Source organism: Andrena cerasifolii, chromosome 16, assembly GCF_050908995.1.
Source record: "Andrena cerasifolii isolate SP2316 chromosome 16, iyAndCera1_principal, whole genome shotgun sequence".
In the NCBI taxonomy this organism is placed as follows: domain Eukaryota; kingdom Metazoa; phylum Arthropoda; class Insecta; order Hymenoptera; family Andrenidae; genus Andrena; species Andrena cerasifolii.
In genome coordinates, this window is record NC_135133.1 from 3,771,058 (window position 1) to 3,790,200 (window position 19,143).

A 19,143-nucleotide genomic window follows, 5' to 3' on the forward strand; every position below is an offset into this window, starting at 1 on the left:
ATGCAAACATACTGTAACACAACCAAACATCTTCATGTCAAACAGACTTTTCTACTCATTTCAAACAAATTCAGATACCATAAGCGGAAAATTTCTTTTCAAGTATTCACGAGTTTCTGGCGCTGCGAGATGCGAGGGCGGGTATTTTTGAACTTATCGCGGAAGACATTCGAAAGACAGCTGTATTTCTTCGGTTTCCCTGTTTCCTGATATCCAGCAAGCAGCAACACAAGCCGTAGGTTTAAGAAAATCACAGTCAGTTGACAGTAACAAAGGATCAATGCTGTGAAAGGTGGTCATTCATTGGTATCGATGGTTGAGAGTTGACTAGAGGCTCTGTGTTTCTATAAAATAGCTGTAGCATCGGTTCTGGACGCCGATCGACACCAGGGAATGAGCTCCAGGAGGCGGCGCCAGTGGCCATGTTTTCAGGATGGCTAGTATCAGTGACATGAGCAGGAGAGCAGAGACGGCGTGATGAGGTCATCGTATGGTTTTTTAGCCGCGGCAGCAGTCGCGACGTGGAGCCCCTGAACGCCGGCTGCTACGTAGAATCCTGCGGCGGGGACATGCCTTGCCATGTGCTCATCCGCGACCTATTATTCCGCCGATCGCGAGTGCAGCGTGTCCTCCTTGTTCCACATTGCCGAGGGGCCGTCGGTCGAACGCGTACGCGTTTACCTTCCTTTTAACTCGACCACTCCGGCTTACCGGTTCCGCGGCTGATCTCCGCTCTTCAGTGAGTCTCAGGCTCCCTATTCCTACCCGCGGCACGAGTGCTTGATTTCGAGTCGACGTGATTTCTACCCGGCTAGATACACGACCGATTTAAAAGGCGACCGGTCAGCCACGGCTCTTAAACCTGTTTCTACTCCCCCTCGGACATGGAACACGTCGAGTTTTCGAGTAGCCTGCCTCCGCGGTACCTGCTCGCCGTATCTTTCGGCCCGAGCTCTTTCCACCGCATGAAAATCTAGCCGTGAGAACCACCGTCCACGCGGCAACTCGAAATCCACGATCCGTCATCGACGCTTTTTAATTGAATCACCTTTATTCGCGATGCTACTTGATTGTTAATGGGATTACCGCCTGGAGCACGGTTAACCTTATTCCGAATCACGGCCATTTACATAGAAACGCGATTAAGAGGGCTCGTCCGCCGTGTAATAACCATATTCAAAAGTTTGCTAAAAGGCGGGTGGACGCGGGCTGGGGAGCGGCCCCGGCGGCTGGAAGGGCACCACGTGTTTGAGGTTACGCGGGACGCCGGCGCAGGCGCGACAGTCGAGGCCCGTGTCAGCGAGCGTTCAAATCTGTTATCGCAGACCGCGACGCGTGGTTCTACACGAAGCATGCCACTCCGCTGCACGGTGCGCGTCTTTTCGCACAAGCTCCGCGAATGCTAGTCGGTTCTCGTGTGTCGCGGACACGATGCCACCGGATACGCCGGGGTATCGAATTCAGCCTCTCTCACTCGCTCGGCGGTCTATAATCAGTTCCTAACAGGGCCTCGAGATCGTCGCGTTCGATCGAGGGATCGAAACCTAACCTTGACGGACTCGGTATCCCTCCGTCTTCGGTTCGTTCCGTGGCTCCGCTACTTGACAGTCGTGCCAGTGCAATCGCCAGTGCTACAAGATCCGTAAACAAGCTTTTCCCACAAAGTTTAGTAGCTTATCGGCAGTCGTGTCGCGGTCCCCGGGGCTGGACAACTTCGACTCGAGGTTAAAACAGGAGACAGCTATTCGAAATAACAGCTCGGCTATTCATTCGCAATAATGGTACTTAGAATCGAGAGAGGTATAGATTCACTCCAAGCGACAGCCATCTCGGGCGACGAAACAAAAAACATTCGGCCGCAAGAGGCCCCACTGGCGTCCAGAAAAACGATAGCCTCGCGTAAACGGCTCGCTACGCCTAGCCACGATCTGCGAACACTCGGTGCCGCCGATCTCGGTGCTCTTTGAGGCGGGGTGACGTAATTGTGCTCCGAGCGCGATAGCGAAGGAACAGCGCGTGTTGTCCGATAGAATATCTCAAATGTTAATTCGAAAGTGCCCAGATCTGGCCCCTCGATATCCGACGCGATTTGCGAACACGTGCGCGCGAGCCAGTGGTCGAATTCGAGCGATCGAAAGAGGCGCGAACGCCTTGCAGTTGTCGCGCGCACATGAACGAGGATGCGTCGAGGCGGCTCGTAGCTGCTCGTGATTTATTTGAACTTGTCGCGTGTGCCACCGCGATCTCTGGAGCTTGACGAGCATCGACGAGCAGGATCCCCGTGTCGGCACCTCGTTCCCGCGGCACTGAAAGCTGCGGAAAAGCCACTCGGCTCTGGACGCTGCCCTGAAAATGAACGGCGTGCAGAGGATGCCCAGCGACGCCTTCGACATCAGGGTGAGTCTTCATTTGTCCAAACTAGGGCTGGGACTATTTGTCAAATTTTTCGGTATATTCGAATACTTCGGTTGCTCGATTATTTGGCGAATATAATTCGAATATCCAAGTATTCGAATAGCATGCTGTGAATTATAAATCAAGTTCTTTAGGTTCATTTGTCAGGGTGAAATCTTTTTAAGCTAATTTTGACCCACTTCACGCCATACTATTCGAAGTTCATTCGTAGCATTCGACTATTAAATTATTCGAATAGTCCCAGCCCTGGTTCAAGCCCATTAGCATTTATATTCCGTTAACATCATCAGTCCACAATAATAGGGCGATTGTCGATAGCGTGCATGTTCTCGCGAAGTGAAGTTAGCCGCGTGCAGCGCCGTGCAGGTTCGCAATGAAGTCAGGCATTAATGAGATTGAATTTTTAAAATTGCGTCGTCCTGGCTTTGGCGCTGTTACGCTAGTTGAAGTGGAGCGGTGGTTAGGAGTAAGAAGGGAATGGAAATGGGAGATACTATATATGTACGTAAACGTCGCCGGCTAGCAGCGTCGATAGGCTTTATGTAAACAAACACGGCACGGTGCCAGGCACACGGTTTGACGATAGAAACAGCGGAGAAGCCGAGAGTCGCGGCGAGTCGTCCCAAACGTCTTTCGATTTGCGAGGTTACTGACTCGCGGCGAAGTAAACCGAGGCGACCGAGGTTACTCAAAAAGCATCGTTTAACATGCATACGCGTAATCGAGCCAACCTTGGCCCGCGTAACCCATAACACACTACGTGCGACGCCCTTGAACGAGGTTGTTACTTCTCGCGCGAAGCGAACGATCCGTGGAGTTTCTACAGTTGGGCGCCTTACGCTCGCCTATCTGCGGCCCCGATAGGCGTCCCCCCCCCCGTCAAACATATTTTTTCCCCTCGTTCCGCAATGCGGTTTGTCCTTGGCGGAGCTATTTTTTTTCGGGCAAACACTAATATCGATTAAATCTCTCGCGCCTAGCATCGACGTCCCGATTTCACCTTATTGGCGTCCGCGGCGTGACAAATCGGTTCTAATATCCATAGATTGCTTCTCCGATTTCCCGACGGATCCGCGACGAGAGGCTAACAATAAGATTGATGGGGGGAAAAGTGGCCCCGAGGCGTTTCAGAGATTTTCGAAGCTCGCCGATCGCGCGGTACCTACAGCCAGTCGGGACTATTTTTTTTTCGCCATCGAGCACGTACACCGGGCTAGTTCGATGTAACGGAATGTCCTCGGAGTCGTTACCAAGAGGACATCGATCGCGTCTGGATTTATACCGTGTAACCTCGCGTGTCGATTCTCCTCGCGGCGTGCTCGGTAGACGGCGGTGCACCGTGGCCCCTCCGCGCCCCATTTCCTCCTCGATATTCCCTATGGTGACAGCCTGCCACAGCCATAGACAGCTTCCACTACCAAACCGGCGTATCTTTCGCGAAAGAAGCTCGGGGCGCAGGAAATTGCACGGAGGCAGGAAGTTTGCCTCGATTATGCTCGCATTCCCAATTCCGCCTGCTTCTCGAACAATTAACGACCGAGCTTGGTAAGAAGCTTTCTCTAAAGCTTCGCGGAGATTCGCGCTTCAGTTGGACGTTTAGTACGACGTCGGAGCCCGTCTCGTGAGCGATCCTCCTCGGGAAAGCTCGCTGGCTAGAGGAGCGGAGGGGGAAAAAAAAAAGAGAGAGAGCCGAGAGACGACGATGACAAGGGAAACGCGTGCACACCAGTCTGTCGCCGCAAAATGCGAGCCGCCCGGTTCACCCACTTTCCTGTCTCGCCCGTGGTGGCCGGCGAGACTGCATTACCATTCGGTAATGGGCACGCGTGTGCGCGTACGTGTACGTCGAACATAACGTGCAATTAGGTGTCTTAACGCCGAGGCCGGTGCACCGAGGTAACGCGATACCTGCGCCAGCCTATGGCAACGCGACGCCGCGGAGGTTGGCTCGAGCTGGGCCGCAGAGTCGATTTTCAACCCTCCAGCCTCGGTGTACGGGCTCTCGATGCCTTCGGATACATTGCTCGGTGGAAATTGCAGCGTGGAATTTCAACTGCGTTTAATCTGGTTAGACGCGACGTTAGGCCAACTCGGTTGATCGTAAGGCGGGGAACATCGGTCGTCAGAGTCTAGGAAAGTTTTCGCGACGGCGTAGTGGGGGCGCGGCGATAAGAAAGGGCGAACGGAGGACTTAGATTTCGCGGGGGACTGCGGAATTTGCGAGGCCGGCGTAAAAGGAAGATGCAACGTGTCTCTCGCGCGAACGCGCAGTCCGGTGTCTCCGAAATGCTGTTTACGCGTGGCAGTGCCGGGCGATAACGTTACCCCCCGAGAGGAGGAAGTCGGTGTAACCGATATAAATAGCGTTGACGAACGCCGTGCAATCTCGTAACGCGATCGCCCGGCGATTTCTCGCGGTTTTTGCCCGCCGTTTCGCCGGCCGAATAAGAAGCGACTTTCGAGACGCTTGCGCGGGCAAAAGTGCAGGATTTATTACGTAGCGCAGATAGGCTCGTTTAAAGCTCCGCCCGGCAATCGGTATCGCGTGCGTCCGCGTTGCGCAAGCGGTTTAATCGCCGGGGACGATAGGGGAGAGTGGGGTAATTTGGAACAGCTAAGGAAAACGGCGAACAGACGCGAAAACTATGCGAGACACGAATTTGTTTTTTTATTTACAAGCATACTTAAATTATTCCTCTATAAATTACTGTAACGAATTTTCGACAAATTTTTAATAAAAATAATATAATAATATAATATAATATATATAATGTAATATAATATATATAATATAATATAATATTAACTTTATAAAAAAAATAAAAATTAACTTTATAATATAAAAAAATAAAAATATAAAAATTAACTTTATAATATAAAAAAAATAAAAATATAAAAATTAACTTTATAATATAAAAAAAATAAAAATATAAAAATTTACTTTATAATATAAAAAAAATAAAAATATAAAAATTAACTTTATAATATAAAAAAATAAAAATATAAAAATTTACTTTATAATATAAAAAAAATAAAAATATAAAAATTAACTTTATAATATAAAAAAATAAAAATATAAAAATTTACTTTATAATATAAAAAAAATAAAAATATAAAAATTAACTTTATAATATAAAAAAATAAAAATATAAAAATTAACTTTATAATATAAAAAAATAAAAATATAAAAATTAACTTTATAATATAAAAAAAATAAAAATATAAAAATTTACTTTATTATATAAAAAAAATAAAAATATAAAAATTAACTTTATAATAGAAAAACCAAGCCCTCGGTGCTCCGACTGCCGTGGGGTAATCACGAACAGAGCTATATATCGCAGAAATCGCACAGAAAGCCTCTAGATGTGCTTTCACTGCTGCCGCTGCATCTTTCGTGTGCCCATAAGTTACATTTGTCACACATTATGCAGTCTTCAGTGAGTGGGTGTGTATATATTTTATCACAATATATACAGATATGTATATATAATTTCTTTATCAACATTTTTCGTCCTTTTTTCTTCTTCTTCTTTGGTTCTTCCTCTGCTTTCCTCGCCAGGTTTTCCTCATCAAAAGTTTTCAAATTCCTAACACATTTCTTATTTACTATATCATTTTTTTTTCTTCTCAGTCTTTGGCACTTCTGTGTCCTCTTTTTATTTTATCTTTCTTCCATTTTTTTTCTCCGTAAAACTTCTTTCATTGGGGTACTAAAAGGTATTGGTATTGACGAGGGGTAATCTCGAGGTTACCCCATCCGATTTGTGCGTCATTACCCCGCGACATCAAAAGATAAAGAAGAATTTATTTCGGAGGTTAGAATCATGATTCAGGCGAAGCCTTGGCCACAAAATGTTGCTTAACACTGTTCCTGCCACGACTGGTCAAATGACCGTTTTTAAAATTTCGATTAGAATTTCCTATATACAACGTAATTGAATCGCCTTTAAACTTCGCGACTTTTCCTCAAATATACGTATGTACATGATATACTTCTACTTAAAAGAAACTATATTTTTATACTGTCGAATTGGCTATTATCTTCATTCTATATTAAAAAATATAAGTTGTGCTAAAGGTAGGAATAAGTATACGTGAAGTGTCGGTAGGAATAGTGTTAAAAAGTGTTTTCTTTTTACTTGAAAAAAGTCACAATTGTATCATTAATTCAACAGTAATTACATGCAATTGAAAATGGACAAAATTAATATTACTTGAGACATGATGAAAATAATAAATTCTGTTTCCACATTTCTTTATATTTGCTCTATATTTATTACTTTCTGTCCGGCGTTGGATACGACCTGAACTATTAGACAGCGGAGAGGGAACATTGGTTTTCACTTATTAAAACGCCGTAACCATCGCGTTCGCGATTACCCCGCGTTCCTGTTCACCTCACTCTCCCCCAGTGTTACCAACCCTACGGATTTCTCCGTAGATCTACGGATCTTTTACTTTATCTACGGATCTACGGATTGCAAACTGAAATCTACGGATTTTTTACCTTAAATTATTTAATACTATTAATATGTATAATTTTAAAACTAAGGTAATTCGAAGTTGCTAAAACAAAAGATTCCGATTCCGATTAAAGAAATCATTTACTATTTAATTCCACCCATTGATTTTACGATCCAAACCGCCGATTTACCGCGGGTAGCTAAATTCCACTTCACCACAAGAGCTTTTCATCGCACTTAATCGGGTACAATAGGAATTAGCAAAATTGATTTCAGAATCTTTGCATACGAACTTTTTTAATTCCTTTTCTTGAATTTACGTCGAGACGAAAGGCTTTGGCGAAAACGACTTTCAGGGGAGCATTGTTTTTGGGAAAAGCTCTTGTACCGAAGTGGAATTAGTAAAAGTGGATTTCCCAACTTTTGCACGTGAACTTTTTTCGTAATTTGTGAATTTTCGCGGTGACAATAATATTTTTGAGGATGTTAGGGGAGGGTCGAGATATAATATTTCTAGAAAGGATTTGGGAAAGGACGGTTTCCATGAGCAAGGGAATTAGCTTCTATCGTAATCTAATAATTAACACTTATGATTAAAATCCGTAGATCAACGGATTTCTCAAAGGTGGATCTACGGAATTCTACGGAATGTTGAACTTTTCTCTACGGATTTTAAAAAATCTGAGTTGACAACACTGCTCTCCCCTGGACGGTGGAAAACCAAGCGACGACGTTCACCCGATTGCCAAATCTCGTAGCGCGATATCTTTGAGTTTCGATGATTCTCCTAAAATTCAAGAAATCAAAGACAGTATTTCACCACGACTGATTCGCGTTCCTCTGCCTCGCACTTTGAAGTTGGAAGCACGATCTGTCCCAGCCTGTGCCACTGATTTCCAACGCTGCGCTCCCTTTGTCGCTCATCCGCGAGATTTCACGGACCGCTTCTCTCGCTATGATCGTCGGCGTGACTGATTAAATCGCCATGCCGAAGGATCTCGTTTCAATATTTTGCTTAGACGGCTCGCGATGGCTGGCGCAAGGTCCCCGGCATTATTAAGATGCAATAAACCAGTCGCGCGTGCTGCGGCCACGCTCGAAGGCTGCTCGCTCTATCTTGAAGTCCAAGTCCTGAAGTGAAAGCAACGGAAACCCATTCGCCCGGGCTGTTTTATTTTCTTTTTCCTCTTCTTTCTCCCTGCTGGGCGTTTTTTCTCGATCGAGCTTCAGTTTCGCGCCACCGCGAGGACTTTCACGGGACGGCGGTGCTTGCGGCTCGAGCCGGACTAACGTGACTGAAACTGAAAATCCCTGGATCGCGGCTCGAACCACAGCTCCACCGATCGTGTCCCCGGAGCCTGCCGCGCTCCAACTTCTCGCAGGCTTCGCGCGCCGAGCGCGGATTCGCCGCTGCCGTGCTCGACCAGCGTCTAGCCTAACTGGCCCGTGGTTAAAAGGCAGGGCCATTGTTATCTCGCGAAATTACCGGCGTAAAGCTCGCGATCGATCATCGGTCGTTGCCTGGACAGGCCGCTATTAATCCTGTTTCACAAGCGGCTGCCGCGAATCGCGAGTTATACGGCGCGTTTAAGCGAACGGCTCATTTGCCGCAATTAGGTCAATTATTATCATTTGCCGGGGCGCGAGTCGTGGAACCTCGCGATTGCTCGGTAGCGCCGGCAGACAAGGTGCTCCGCTTTTCGCGGCCTCCGCGCTCGAGTTGAGGGGTTCAACCGAGTTATCGCGAGAAGCACTCGGACGGCCCGCGTACGAATGTCCCTTCCATCGCTTCGAAGAATCGTGTCCCCCGTTTCACTTTCTAGTAGGGTGGATGTCCCGATTACCGTGCCCATATGCTTAAAGAAGCCGTGCAAAGAAACTCGCATAAATAAATAAGCGGAGAGATTTGTTTAATTAAGTTAATCTATTAATGCATGCGTTGCAACCGAGAAGGTTGCATTTTTAAACAATTTAAGCGCAGTAGTGAAATTTCAAAAATGCATATGAAGATTTCGATGGATTCACCTAAATCCGGAAACGGTGAGGAACGCGTACTTTAGGGAAGTGAATGAATTGATAATTATCATGATTTGCACTTATGTAAGGTGTTTATTATATTGTTGCGCCGGGGCGTTTCCACCACAGGCCACCCCGACGCAAAGGAGTAGAAGAATAATTAAACGGACGCACGCACGACTGAACTATATTGTTACACAGACCGATAGTTTACAAAGGTGCGACCCGTACGTCCGAACGCAATGGCGTTCGGTGCAAGACCTCTTTCTCGTCGGCCTCTCGATCGTCCTCTTGAAGGGAGCCGATCTTCTTCTATCTTCAGCTGCGAGCACCAGCAGGCTATGGACGGGCCTATACCCGGTGCTCGCAACAATATCATAAAAGGGTTCGAACCTTATGAAAAAATAGCAAAATGAGCACTTTTCAAACGTTTTCGTATTTTCAAAGTGAGTCCGGTAATTGGGACAGGAATTTAAGGCTTGTCCCTATTACCGTGCCCCTCGAAGCCCACTGGCTCTCTCTGTAACTGCTAAACCTAACCTTACTTTCGTTTCTCAGAACGGGTGAACAGAAATTTGAATTTGCATATTTTGCTTTTGTAATATTAATAATAATAATAATAATAATAATAATAATAATAATAATAATAATAATAATAATAATAATAATAATAATAATAATAATAATAATATTAATAATATTAATAATAATAATAATAATAATAATAATAATTATTATTATTATTATTTTACGGGACAAGTCCATTACAACAAGTATGTGCAGTACAGTAATTTGCACAGACAATATAGGAACAAACACCGTGTTCGAATCAGCAAAAAACAGGTAAAAATATATTTATAAGGAGTATAAAGAGTTCGGCGTGCCTGTCAGGCGTAGGTCTGGGTTACTCTAAATAATACCATCAAGAACCAAGGGTTTCTGAACGTTCTGCTTAAAACTAGAGAGGGAATCGGCAAAAAAAAATCAATGTTTGATGTAATGAAACGGTCATGTTAAAATTACATAAAAACACCTGTCGTAGAGCAAAAAAATCTTTTGAACAGTTCAAAGTTGAAAGACGTAACCTGACCGCGGGAACGCTATTAAAAAAAACAGCACGGTAATTGGGGGCACGGGAATAGGGACAACGCATTTTTCGGGGCACGGTAATCCGGACAAAAGCATGTATTTTTATTTAAAAAAAAATATGAAAATTAGCATTTTCAACCCGAAAAAAATGCCCCAATAAAGAGAAAAGTTCGAAACACCGATACAAACTTTCGCCGGGCAAAATTAACGTAAGAGAAGTCAGTAATTAATTCCCTCGCGAGCAGGTCGGCGTCAAAGCACGGTAATTGGGACATCTGCCCTATCAGCCTACAAAGCCTACTTTTAAACGGGAATGTAAAGTCGCGCGGTTGCGACGACCAGCGAGTTGCCCGACGAAAGAAACGATCGCGCGCGCCTTTCCACGATCTACGATACTGCCCATTTTTGGAGTCGAATTCTGATCGAACGTATCGGCAGATATCCGATTCAGTTTCGAAAGAATCGCGGCTGGTGGACGCTAAGAATCGTGCCAGCGTTGCGCGTCGCGCTTTCATTTACGGTTAAACGAGTTGCCGGCCGACGAACATGGTTACCGCGCGTCGGCCACAGAGCGGTGGCGATTGAGAAGCCAGAGATCTCGATTCGTCTCCCGAGCCAGAGTTTCGGTACCCGCTATCAGCTGACGCGAGCGACTCGCGCAATTATCCGACAGCCGTCGATCGGCGGGCCGCGAAACGTCGCGTTAAATAGAATCCGCCAGGGCGCACGATCGTTTCCTCCCGCGAGCAATCGCTGATTTATTAGAAGCCAGCCAGCTGAGACAGAGGACAAGGGAGAATTGGCGGCTCGGCTTCGCCAGGCGGTCCCCGTAGGTTGTTGCGCGTGTACCCGTTACTGAACGGCTTTCAATTAGCGGCGACGATCGAGCAAAGTGATTGCCGGTAATAAAGCAACCCCGCTCCTTTGTCATTCGATCGACTTTTCGCCCCCCGGGTAGCGGCAATTTAGACGGTTTCGCGCGTCGATGACTTCCGCTGGAGGAGCTCGACGGTGGGCGAGAGGATGGCGAGGAGAGTGATTTCGAAGGGGAAGAATCGGCGGCACCGCGGAAACTGGACGCGGTTCCGGGGAACGCTCGCGTGTCCATTAGCCGTGGAGACCATCTGGGGGTCGCGTGACTCCCTCGGGATACTTAGTTAATGCTGTCGAAGAGGAATCATAATGTAGCGTGGCCAGGCTGGCGAGGAGGGACGGCGACGATCCCACGAGACGCGTTTATAAAGGGAACAAGATGGACGAGTGTCGTGCGCTCAGGAGTGGCCGGCTAATTCATTCGAATATGTTGCAAACACGCGTGTCGCTCGGATCAGGGTCGAGGGGGAAGGCTCGCGTTTAGTGTTTGCTAGCTCGCGCTCGGAGGAATTTATTTGTCGCGCGGTCGATGTCGCGGCTCCTAGTTAATTCGCGTATGGAAATGAAACGGCTGGGAGTTATCTGATGGATGATGTATTAATTAATAACTACGCATCGGTAGCGCGCTATCGCACCGCTCGTTATCTGATCGCGGGATGGCCGCGAGGAGCACTGATTATCTTTTTCAACGAACAAGAGTATCACAGTGGTCTCGGGACACGTACACCTTTAGTCGTGTAATCGGTGAATCGTACACAACGATCGGCAATTATCGCAGTCTAATTGCAACGAACATGCGCGCAAAGCGTTTCCCGTTCGCTAGTGGGATCCCCGGGCGAACTGGACGACCGGCGATTCTCCCATTCATGTATAATTTCATGGTCCAACGAGCCCTGATCCACGGTCCTTTCTTGCCGACAAGTTTAGTCCCCACAGCGTGCAGTTTTTTTTGGGGAAAGACTGTTAGAATATAATGTTTATTTATTTAAGAGAATAAAAGTTACACAGTCGATCGTCAGTATAATAATAATAAGAACTGTGTAAAACTTAAACTAAAAGTAATAGAAAGAAAGAGTAGTCTTTAGCGCGATACAAGTTAACCGTTTGGAGGGTTTTCTCGGACTGAGAAGCGCAGGGGTCGAGAAGACCGTTTTCCCCTCTTTTGGGTCTCCTGTGACGAAGGAAAGGAAAACTCACAAGTCACCGGGTCCCCAAAGTCCCTGACACTCCAACTCCAGGAACAGTCCATCGTTGTACACATTCCAACAAAGACGCCCGTGATTTTGTCCCGCCCGCTCTGATTCGGGCTGAATTAAAACGCCCCGTGACGTCGCGACTCTGTTCGTCGCTGTTGCCATGAATTTGCGGCGAATTAACTGAACCGAACTTTGATTTGACCGTTTATGGTGCACCTGGTTTCTTCAGCTTATTTGGACGCTCCTGCTAGGAATATCGTCGTCGGAACGGCGAGAATTCAAATCGACGGTGTATAAAACTAGCGCGAGCGTACGGGGGTCGGGTGTACGCGAACCTAAACGTTTTCCAATAAGTATCGAGTTTCAGGCGCGATTAATTGGATCGGAACTTTCGAGATAGGGTGTCAGTGGTGAAAAGGTGAACACATTGTTCGCGGTATATAGCGAGTATAATCAACCACGCCCTTCCAGGCCTTATCTAGGCTACACCCTTCGATCTTTTTCATCAGCCTACCCCCTCGGACGGATTCGTCCCGCGAAAGGTTAGCCTAGCCGTGGCTCGTGTGGCCGAGTCCCTCGGGACGAATCGGCTCTCCGATGAAACCGAGGCAGCAAGGAATCCGAATAATTGTCATACGGCCTTGGAGTCACTTACGCCTCGTTGCCGCGCGTTTCACCCTTGGAAAAGTCGTTTATATACGTAGGAAAGGACTTCCCTCTTTCAGAGGAAATGCTCCGCAGAGTTCGTTTGGCGCGGCCCGACTGGCCGTCAGTTTTTTAATTTCCCCAGAAGATCCAAGTAGGCAACTGGAGCGCAGGGTTCGATATAGGGGGGCGCAGAATTGGTTAAGTGGTGATTTATTAACGGTCTTCAAAAGGCTTCTACCTGCGACGAAATTTCACTCATTGTCAAAAAGTATTTCTTAATTTAATTTAATTTTAATTATAATAGACGGGTTAGGCAACGCTTTGGTACAGTTAATTACAAAATGAGGTAGAAAAACGGCAGAGAGAAAAAGAAATGCATGAATATGCAATGTGAGACATTAACGCAACAGACGTAAAAGCTTTGTACGAAACTTATCTGTTGAATCGGAGGGAAAGCAGTGGCGGATTCAGGAGCCTTTCTTGGAGGGGGCGAAATACGTAAAAGTACATAAGTACAATTTTTAATCTTCTTTTACAAGATTTAAAATTTCCTTGTAATTTATATTTTAATATCTCTATCTGATACTATAACCTAAATCATTACATTCACATTAATTATTTATACAGAATAGTACACAGTGTCGTAATATTTTTCTTTTATTACTCTTGGGAGGGGGGGGGGGGGTGATCGCCCCTATCGCTCTGGATCCGCCCTTGAGAGAAAGTCAAGTTGGTCGTGATAAGAATTAGCAATGCTACGTATGCGTTCGATGCAATTATGTTTACCATAGAGGGTTCGATGAGTTTTTGCGTTAAAAAGATTACGACACCTTAGGCTCTTAGTGATTACATTGAAGTTGAGTTGTTTCAGTATGGGTTGACAATTTATCCGGCTATTTATGACATTAAGTAAAAGAAGTCAGGTCTGATGTATTTCTTCTGTTTTCAAGAGTTAACAAGCTTAGTCTGGACAACCATGGCTTGTAATTGTGACAATGTATAGGAATACTAGCACCGGATTTATAAGCTATTAACCTTAGATATTTGTGTTGAACGCTCTCGAGTCTACTGCAGTGTATTCTGAAATAAGGAGACCAAATTATAGAGCTGTATTCGAGATGAGGCGGTACTATATAAAAGTGAGATTGACTTGGTAGATAGATCCGGAGAAAAACGATAAATAAAACCTGAAGTTGTGTAGGCAGAGTTGTTTTTGTTAGCGATTCGTAAAGGCTAATGTTGACGTAAAGATTATCCCTAGATCAGTTGTACTGTTAACTAAAGGTAAAGGAGTATTTCCTAAAGTACACTAATGTAGGATGTTTATGTCGTTATGATTAAAACAAATCGCACGACACTTGGAGATATTAAACATAAGGCTATTCCCCTTGCACCACTCTTCAAGAGACAAAAGATCGCCCTGAAGCAGGCTAGCCTCTCCTGCCGTTTTAATAGGTCTAACAATTTCAGGCAGATCGATAGAGAATAAAAATAATCCATAAATTAAGTCCTTTCGTACAAAAATTTATCAAATAAATATAGATAGAAACCAATCTGGCTCACGCCGATTTGAACTCAAATCATGTAAGATTTTAAAAGTCGAACAGACTTAAAATTGCGAAGAATTAAAAAAAAAACATCCTCAAGTTTTCTGAAAAATTACGACCTGTGGGGTGATTTGAACGAAAAATATAATCATGTACCACTGTGCGGCGGGAGAGCTAAGTTAGACGGCTGGTTCTTCGGTGCCTACATTCGAGCAGCCTGAATTCTGAATCCGATCGCAACAGCTCCTCTTCGACATCGCACACTCGACGAAGGGCTTAATCAGCGGAGTCGAGTTTCTCCGCGTGCCCATAGCTGCGTCGCTATCTCCTCCGCCTTGGAGGATACCTAGGAGACCGTGAGCCTCCGCGAATAGCCGCGAAGGAGAATCGCGTCGCGACATCGAATCGATTAAAAAGCAAGCGATACCGCTGCCGACATCGCGCCGTTTCGATTAACCGGGACTCTCGCGGCCGGCGCTGGCGTCGCGGGCATCGCGAGAGAGCAGAGGGCGACTCCCAGGGCCAAGTTCAGGATAACAGCGTTGATACCAAGGCTCGCGCGGGATCCGAGCGCGCGTCGCTGGCGAGCCGAATATGCAAGAGCCCCCGAGGCGACGCGAGTCGAAAACACTGGTAATAGAGAAATCGGGGTCGCGGCGCGCAGTGCGAAACAATACTTTGATATCTGCTAGCGCCGCGTCTTGTCGCCCGGATTCGAGCACGTGCCGTAGCCAACGGCCATTCGGCCTGATTTACATCCGACCGGCGGCTTTCCTTTTTCGGTGATCATCGGGAACGGATGCATCGGGACAGAGCAGAATGGGTCTTTGGCCGTCCGCGCGTCGGACACGAAAGAGCCGAGAAAAAGCCCGCGAACAAGCAGAAGCATTTCCATCCGCGGTCGCCTCGCGTGCTAGCTTTCGAATGGCCCTTCCACCGCGGCGTGAGAATTGCACGCCGCTCGGGATTCCAGGAATTCCGCGGCCAAGACACCGCGGTGGAGGAAGTCGAGGATGCTGGCGGTTCAAACACTGGAGTGTCGGACCCGAGTAATGTTAAAAGGATGGACGTTGCACCAATCTGTCGCTGGGCAACTACACGTCCGCGAAGGCTACGGTAAATTTAGGGTCATCGCTTCCGCGGATTTCATTTACGCATTCTTTCTCGAGGCGCGACAACGCGATAAGCTGGGCCCACGCGTTCATTGTTCTTCTCGGTGAGGCAATTTTTATCCGTCTCCATTAGCGCGAATTTTTCATACCGCCCCGCCGCGCCTGGGCTCCGCTGCTCGGGGGCCGCGATAGGCAAAGATTGCCAGGAATCTAGGCTTCGCGCTAGGAACTGCTGGATTATGCAAAGACCAGGTTCCATTGACGCCGCGCGTTGTATGGTATCTAGATTGCTCGGGTCCTGGGCTCGTAGGAATAGTAGGGACAGTGTGACCAGTCCTAGGAATCCTGTGGCCTAGTTGAACGAAGTCGAGGCTACCGCGGACTGTACCGAATCTAGGAAACACGGTGCGTAGGAGCCGCGGGAATATTTCAGGCTCCGGGGAACCGGAAGCTCGGGGCTGGTTCCGGAAATTTTGGGATTTGGGTCAAGTTGGACTCGAGCTCTGTCATTAAGGACTTAGGCTAGCCGTGGGCTGAACCTAGGCGGCGCGAAGGCTACGTGGCTTCAATCCTAGCCCCGGCCTGAGCCGGCTCTTGTCAAGCGATAATATTGATCGAGGAAGGCGATCAAAGGATTCCCAAATACATAGGCGCTGCGAGGCAGGCTCCCGCTAATCCCAAGGAAGTGCGTTATTAAATTACATTACGCCTGAGCGCGAGGGATTGACCGTGGTTCCTGGTTGTGTCAGGGTCGTATCACTTTATTTAATAAGGGTCAATTACCCTACGGTCAACCATGTTAGCACGCCGTTGCATAATTTATGAATTATGACCGTCCACTCTCCGCCTCTCTCGCTCCCTGCGTGAGTTACAGGCGCGGTGTCCTCCTAAATATTCGCGAGTCTAACTCGCTGCCGGCTATATCTTAAAAGTTAATCCCTCGGCTGGTAGTCACCGTCACAGTAAATCTGCCCGCCAGGATTTATGCCCGTCCGAGCATTCGCACTTCCCTCTTTTATACATACAACTGGCGCGGCATCCGGCACTCTTTGCGCTCACCTCTCGCGCCTGAACCTCAGCTGCTCCGACCGCCAGTTTCGTGGACGTCGAACGTCATCTGCCCACGTTGCCCGCGATTCCATCCGCTCTGTCAGACCCCGCGCGATCGAGTTGCCCGCGAAATTCGCGGTGTTAAGGTGAAATCAAACGGCTCGTGGTAGAGCTGTACGAGTACTTGAATGTTCGGGTAGCTTGAAATCCGAACCAATCCGGGACTCGGTTTCCAAGCCGAGCCAGGTACCCGAAAGAACCGAGCGACTCGGATAGAACCAAGTACTTGATGTTTTCCAAGCGGCCCGAAAGAAACCGGGTGGCTTGGAAAGAAACGAGCGGTCGGCTCGACCTTCATTCGGACCGTTCGTTTCTTTCCAAGCCGCCCGGTTTCTTTCGGGTCGCTTGGAAAAATTCAATCCGCTCGGTTCCATCCAATCCGCTCGGTTTCTTTCGGGCCGCTTGGTAAAATTCAATCCCCTCGGTTCCATCCAATCCGCCCGGTTTCTTTCGGGCCGCTTGAAAAAAATTCAAGTACTTGGTTCTGTCCGAGCCGCTCGGTTCTTTCGGGTACCCGGCTCGGCTCGGTTTTTCAAGCCGAGCCAGGCTCGGCTTGCTTTTTCCGGGTACTTGATCAGCTCTAGCTCGTGGCTCCGCGAGCCTGACTCCTGGATCCACGCGCCGTCCGATCGGTCATGGCTCGGCTCGCGCAGGCTCGCCAAGCCGCCTTGACGAGCTACACGAGCCGTCTGATCTCACCTGTAGAAAGCATCTCCCCGCAGCTGACGATCAGCGCTTTTCTATCCGCTGATCCTCCAGCTGTCTCTCGGCACCTCGAGCCACGCGCCCGATCGGTTGTCGCGCACTCAATTAATACTCGCGTGTCTAAATATAGCTGGCAAGCGGCGCGGCATTCCGATCGTGGACATTGGTCGGCCTGGCCGCGTGTGCAGGAAAGGAAAACAGGCGCGAGAATTCACCGATGCGGCGGGGGATCGGATTCGAAAGATTTGGCCAGCGTGAATCGCGCCATCCGGAGCGTTCATCAGTGGCGGGCGCATACAGGGAGCGGCAAGCCGTGCCGAATGAAAAGCGGGGAAACGCGGGGACCGATCACGCCACGGCCGTTTGGGCGCGAAAGGAAGCCCACGGGTGGTCAGCGAAACGGGCTTCCGAGGGAGGCGGAAAAATCGGCGGCTAGGATGGCCGGGACAGCGTGTCGGGCGCGCGAGAGTGAGCGCAGGTGACAGTGACCTGACAGCGCGCACGAAAACGCATGGCTTGTTGCGCCTATAAGCGCGGGTGACACAATCGTTGGGGAATGCCAGTGTCGGAGGGCCCCCTAGGTCCTCTCGATTCCCTTGCCCCGTCGCGGTCTCTTCTACGATCAGATCTCCTAAGCAGCGTGTGCGCAGCCAGTCCCTGGTGTCCCCTCGAGCGGAGATAGAAACGAAAACAGCCATGGAATTGCCTGCTCATACGCGGTAACGTTGATTTTTAAGCGAACCCGATCGAACCTCGTCGAGTCGGATTCGAGGCTCTTTGTGACGAGGTTTCCGGATATTGCGACCGTCGAGGCGGACGCTATTGAGAATCCGGAATCGAAGCACGCGACATCTAGTCTGGGTTACGGCGGAGAGGCTGGTAGTCTCTTCTTCACGATTTTCCACGGGATTTCGAGGAGCGTCAGCTGAGTGTCGCTATTATGAATAATGTAGGGAACGGAGCGCTAAGCGGAATGCTCCGGCCCGGTCTGTTAAGGGGACCTTCCGGTCTAGACCCCCCAAAATAGGCAATCTTTAGGAATTAATTAAAGGAAAACTACTATATATAATTTAATCGGACGGTTTGCATTTTATTAAGGATGTCTTAAATTATAGAAATATATTTTTTGTTTTATAATTCATCATTGCAGACGGCACTGGGGAGTGGTTAAAGTCAAGGCGTGAAAAAATTCAGCCAAATCGGTGGGACCTGTATCTCCAAAAGTCAAATCCGATTCGACTGAAACTTTTCTTAGTTTGAAAAATATACTTCTGGCTAGGGGGAAACCAGAAAAAATTACAAAAATGACATTTTTTTAGAAAACAACGACGCTTGAAATTTGAAATAAATTTTTCCCTATAGTTCTCATCCTTTCAACGCCCTAGAAAATTATAAATTTCAATTTTTGTAATTTTTTCTAGTATCCCCCCTAGCCAGAAGTATATTCTTCAAAATAAAAAAGTTTCAGTCGAATCGGATAATAACTTTTGGAGATACAGGTCCCACCGTGTTGAGAAGTCTGTTTCGAGAGAGACGCGTTTAAAGTTTTACGTGGGCGTCGAGTGGCCGGTTGTTGCCCATGCATTTGCCGCTACGCAAATGCCTATAGCATCGTTAATTCTACGAATTTCAACAATCCCTTTAAAACACGTATTCCTAAAAGGTTGAACAATCGAACAAAAAAAATTTGTCAAAAAATCGATTTTTATACCGGAACCTCCCCTGAACGAATCTGGTGCCTAACGATTCGATGAATCACGGCCGATCGGCGCGCTGAAAGCCGCGCGAGAAAGGGAAAGCCCTGGTTGCATGGAGCCGAGGGATGACGTAAAGGAACTGTGTCGATTGCTGGTTTAATCCTTCGCCATTATCTCGCGCGCACGAGCGGCTCGCAGTGGAAAGTCTAATAGCGGAACGGGAGGGAAAGAGAAACGGCACGCGCGACAGGCGGCATGCAGATTAAAGG

General features: G+C 47.6%; 1 protein-coding gene across 2 annotated transcripts in view; it reads left to right on the forward strand.

The window, feature by feature from the left end:
* The first annotated feature begins 2,205 nt into the window (after positions 1-2,205).
* The window catches only part of Lmpt (four and a half LIM domains protein limpet), a 92,531-nt gene continuing 75,593 nt past the window's right edge, over positions 2,206-19,143 (forward strand). Inside the window, exon 1 of one of the 2 annotated variants that reach the window (XM_076829018.1) lies at positions 2,206-2,397. In XM_076829018.1, the coding sequence (XP_076685133.1) occupies positions 2,353-2,397 (45 nt within the window). In that variant the 5' untranslated portion in view covers positions 2,206-2,352. The remainder of the gene's footprint in view (positions 2,398-19,143) is intronic. The other variant, XM_076829020.1, reaches the window with a different exon arrangement.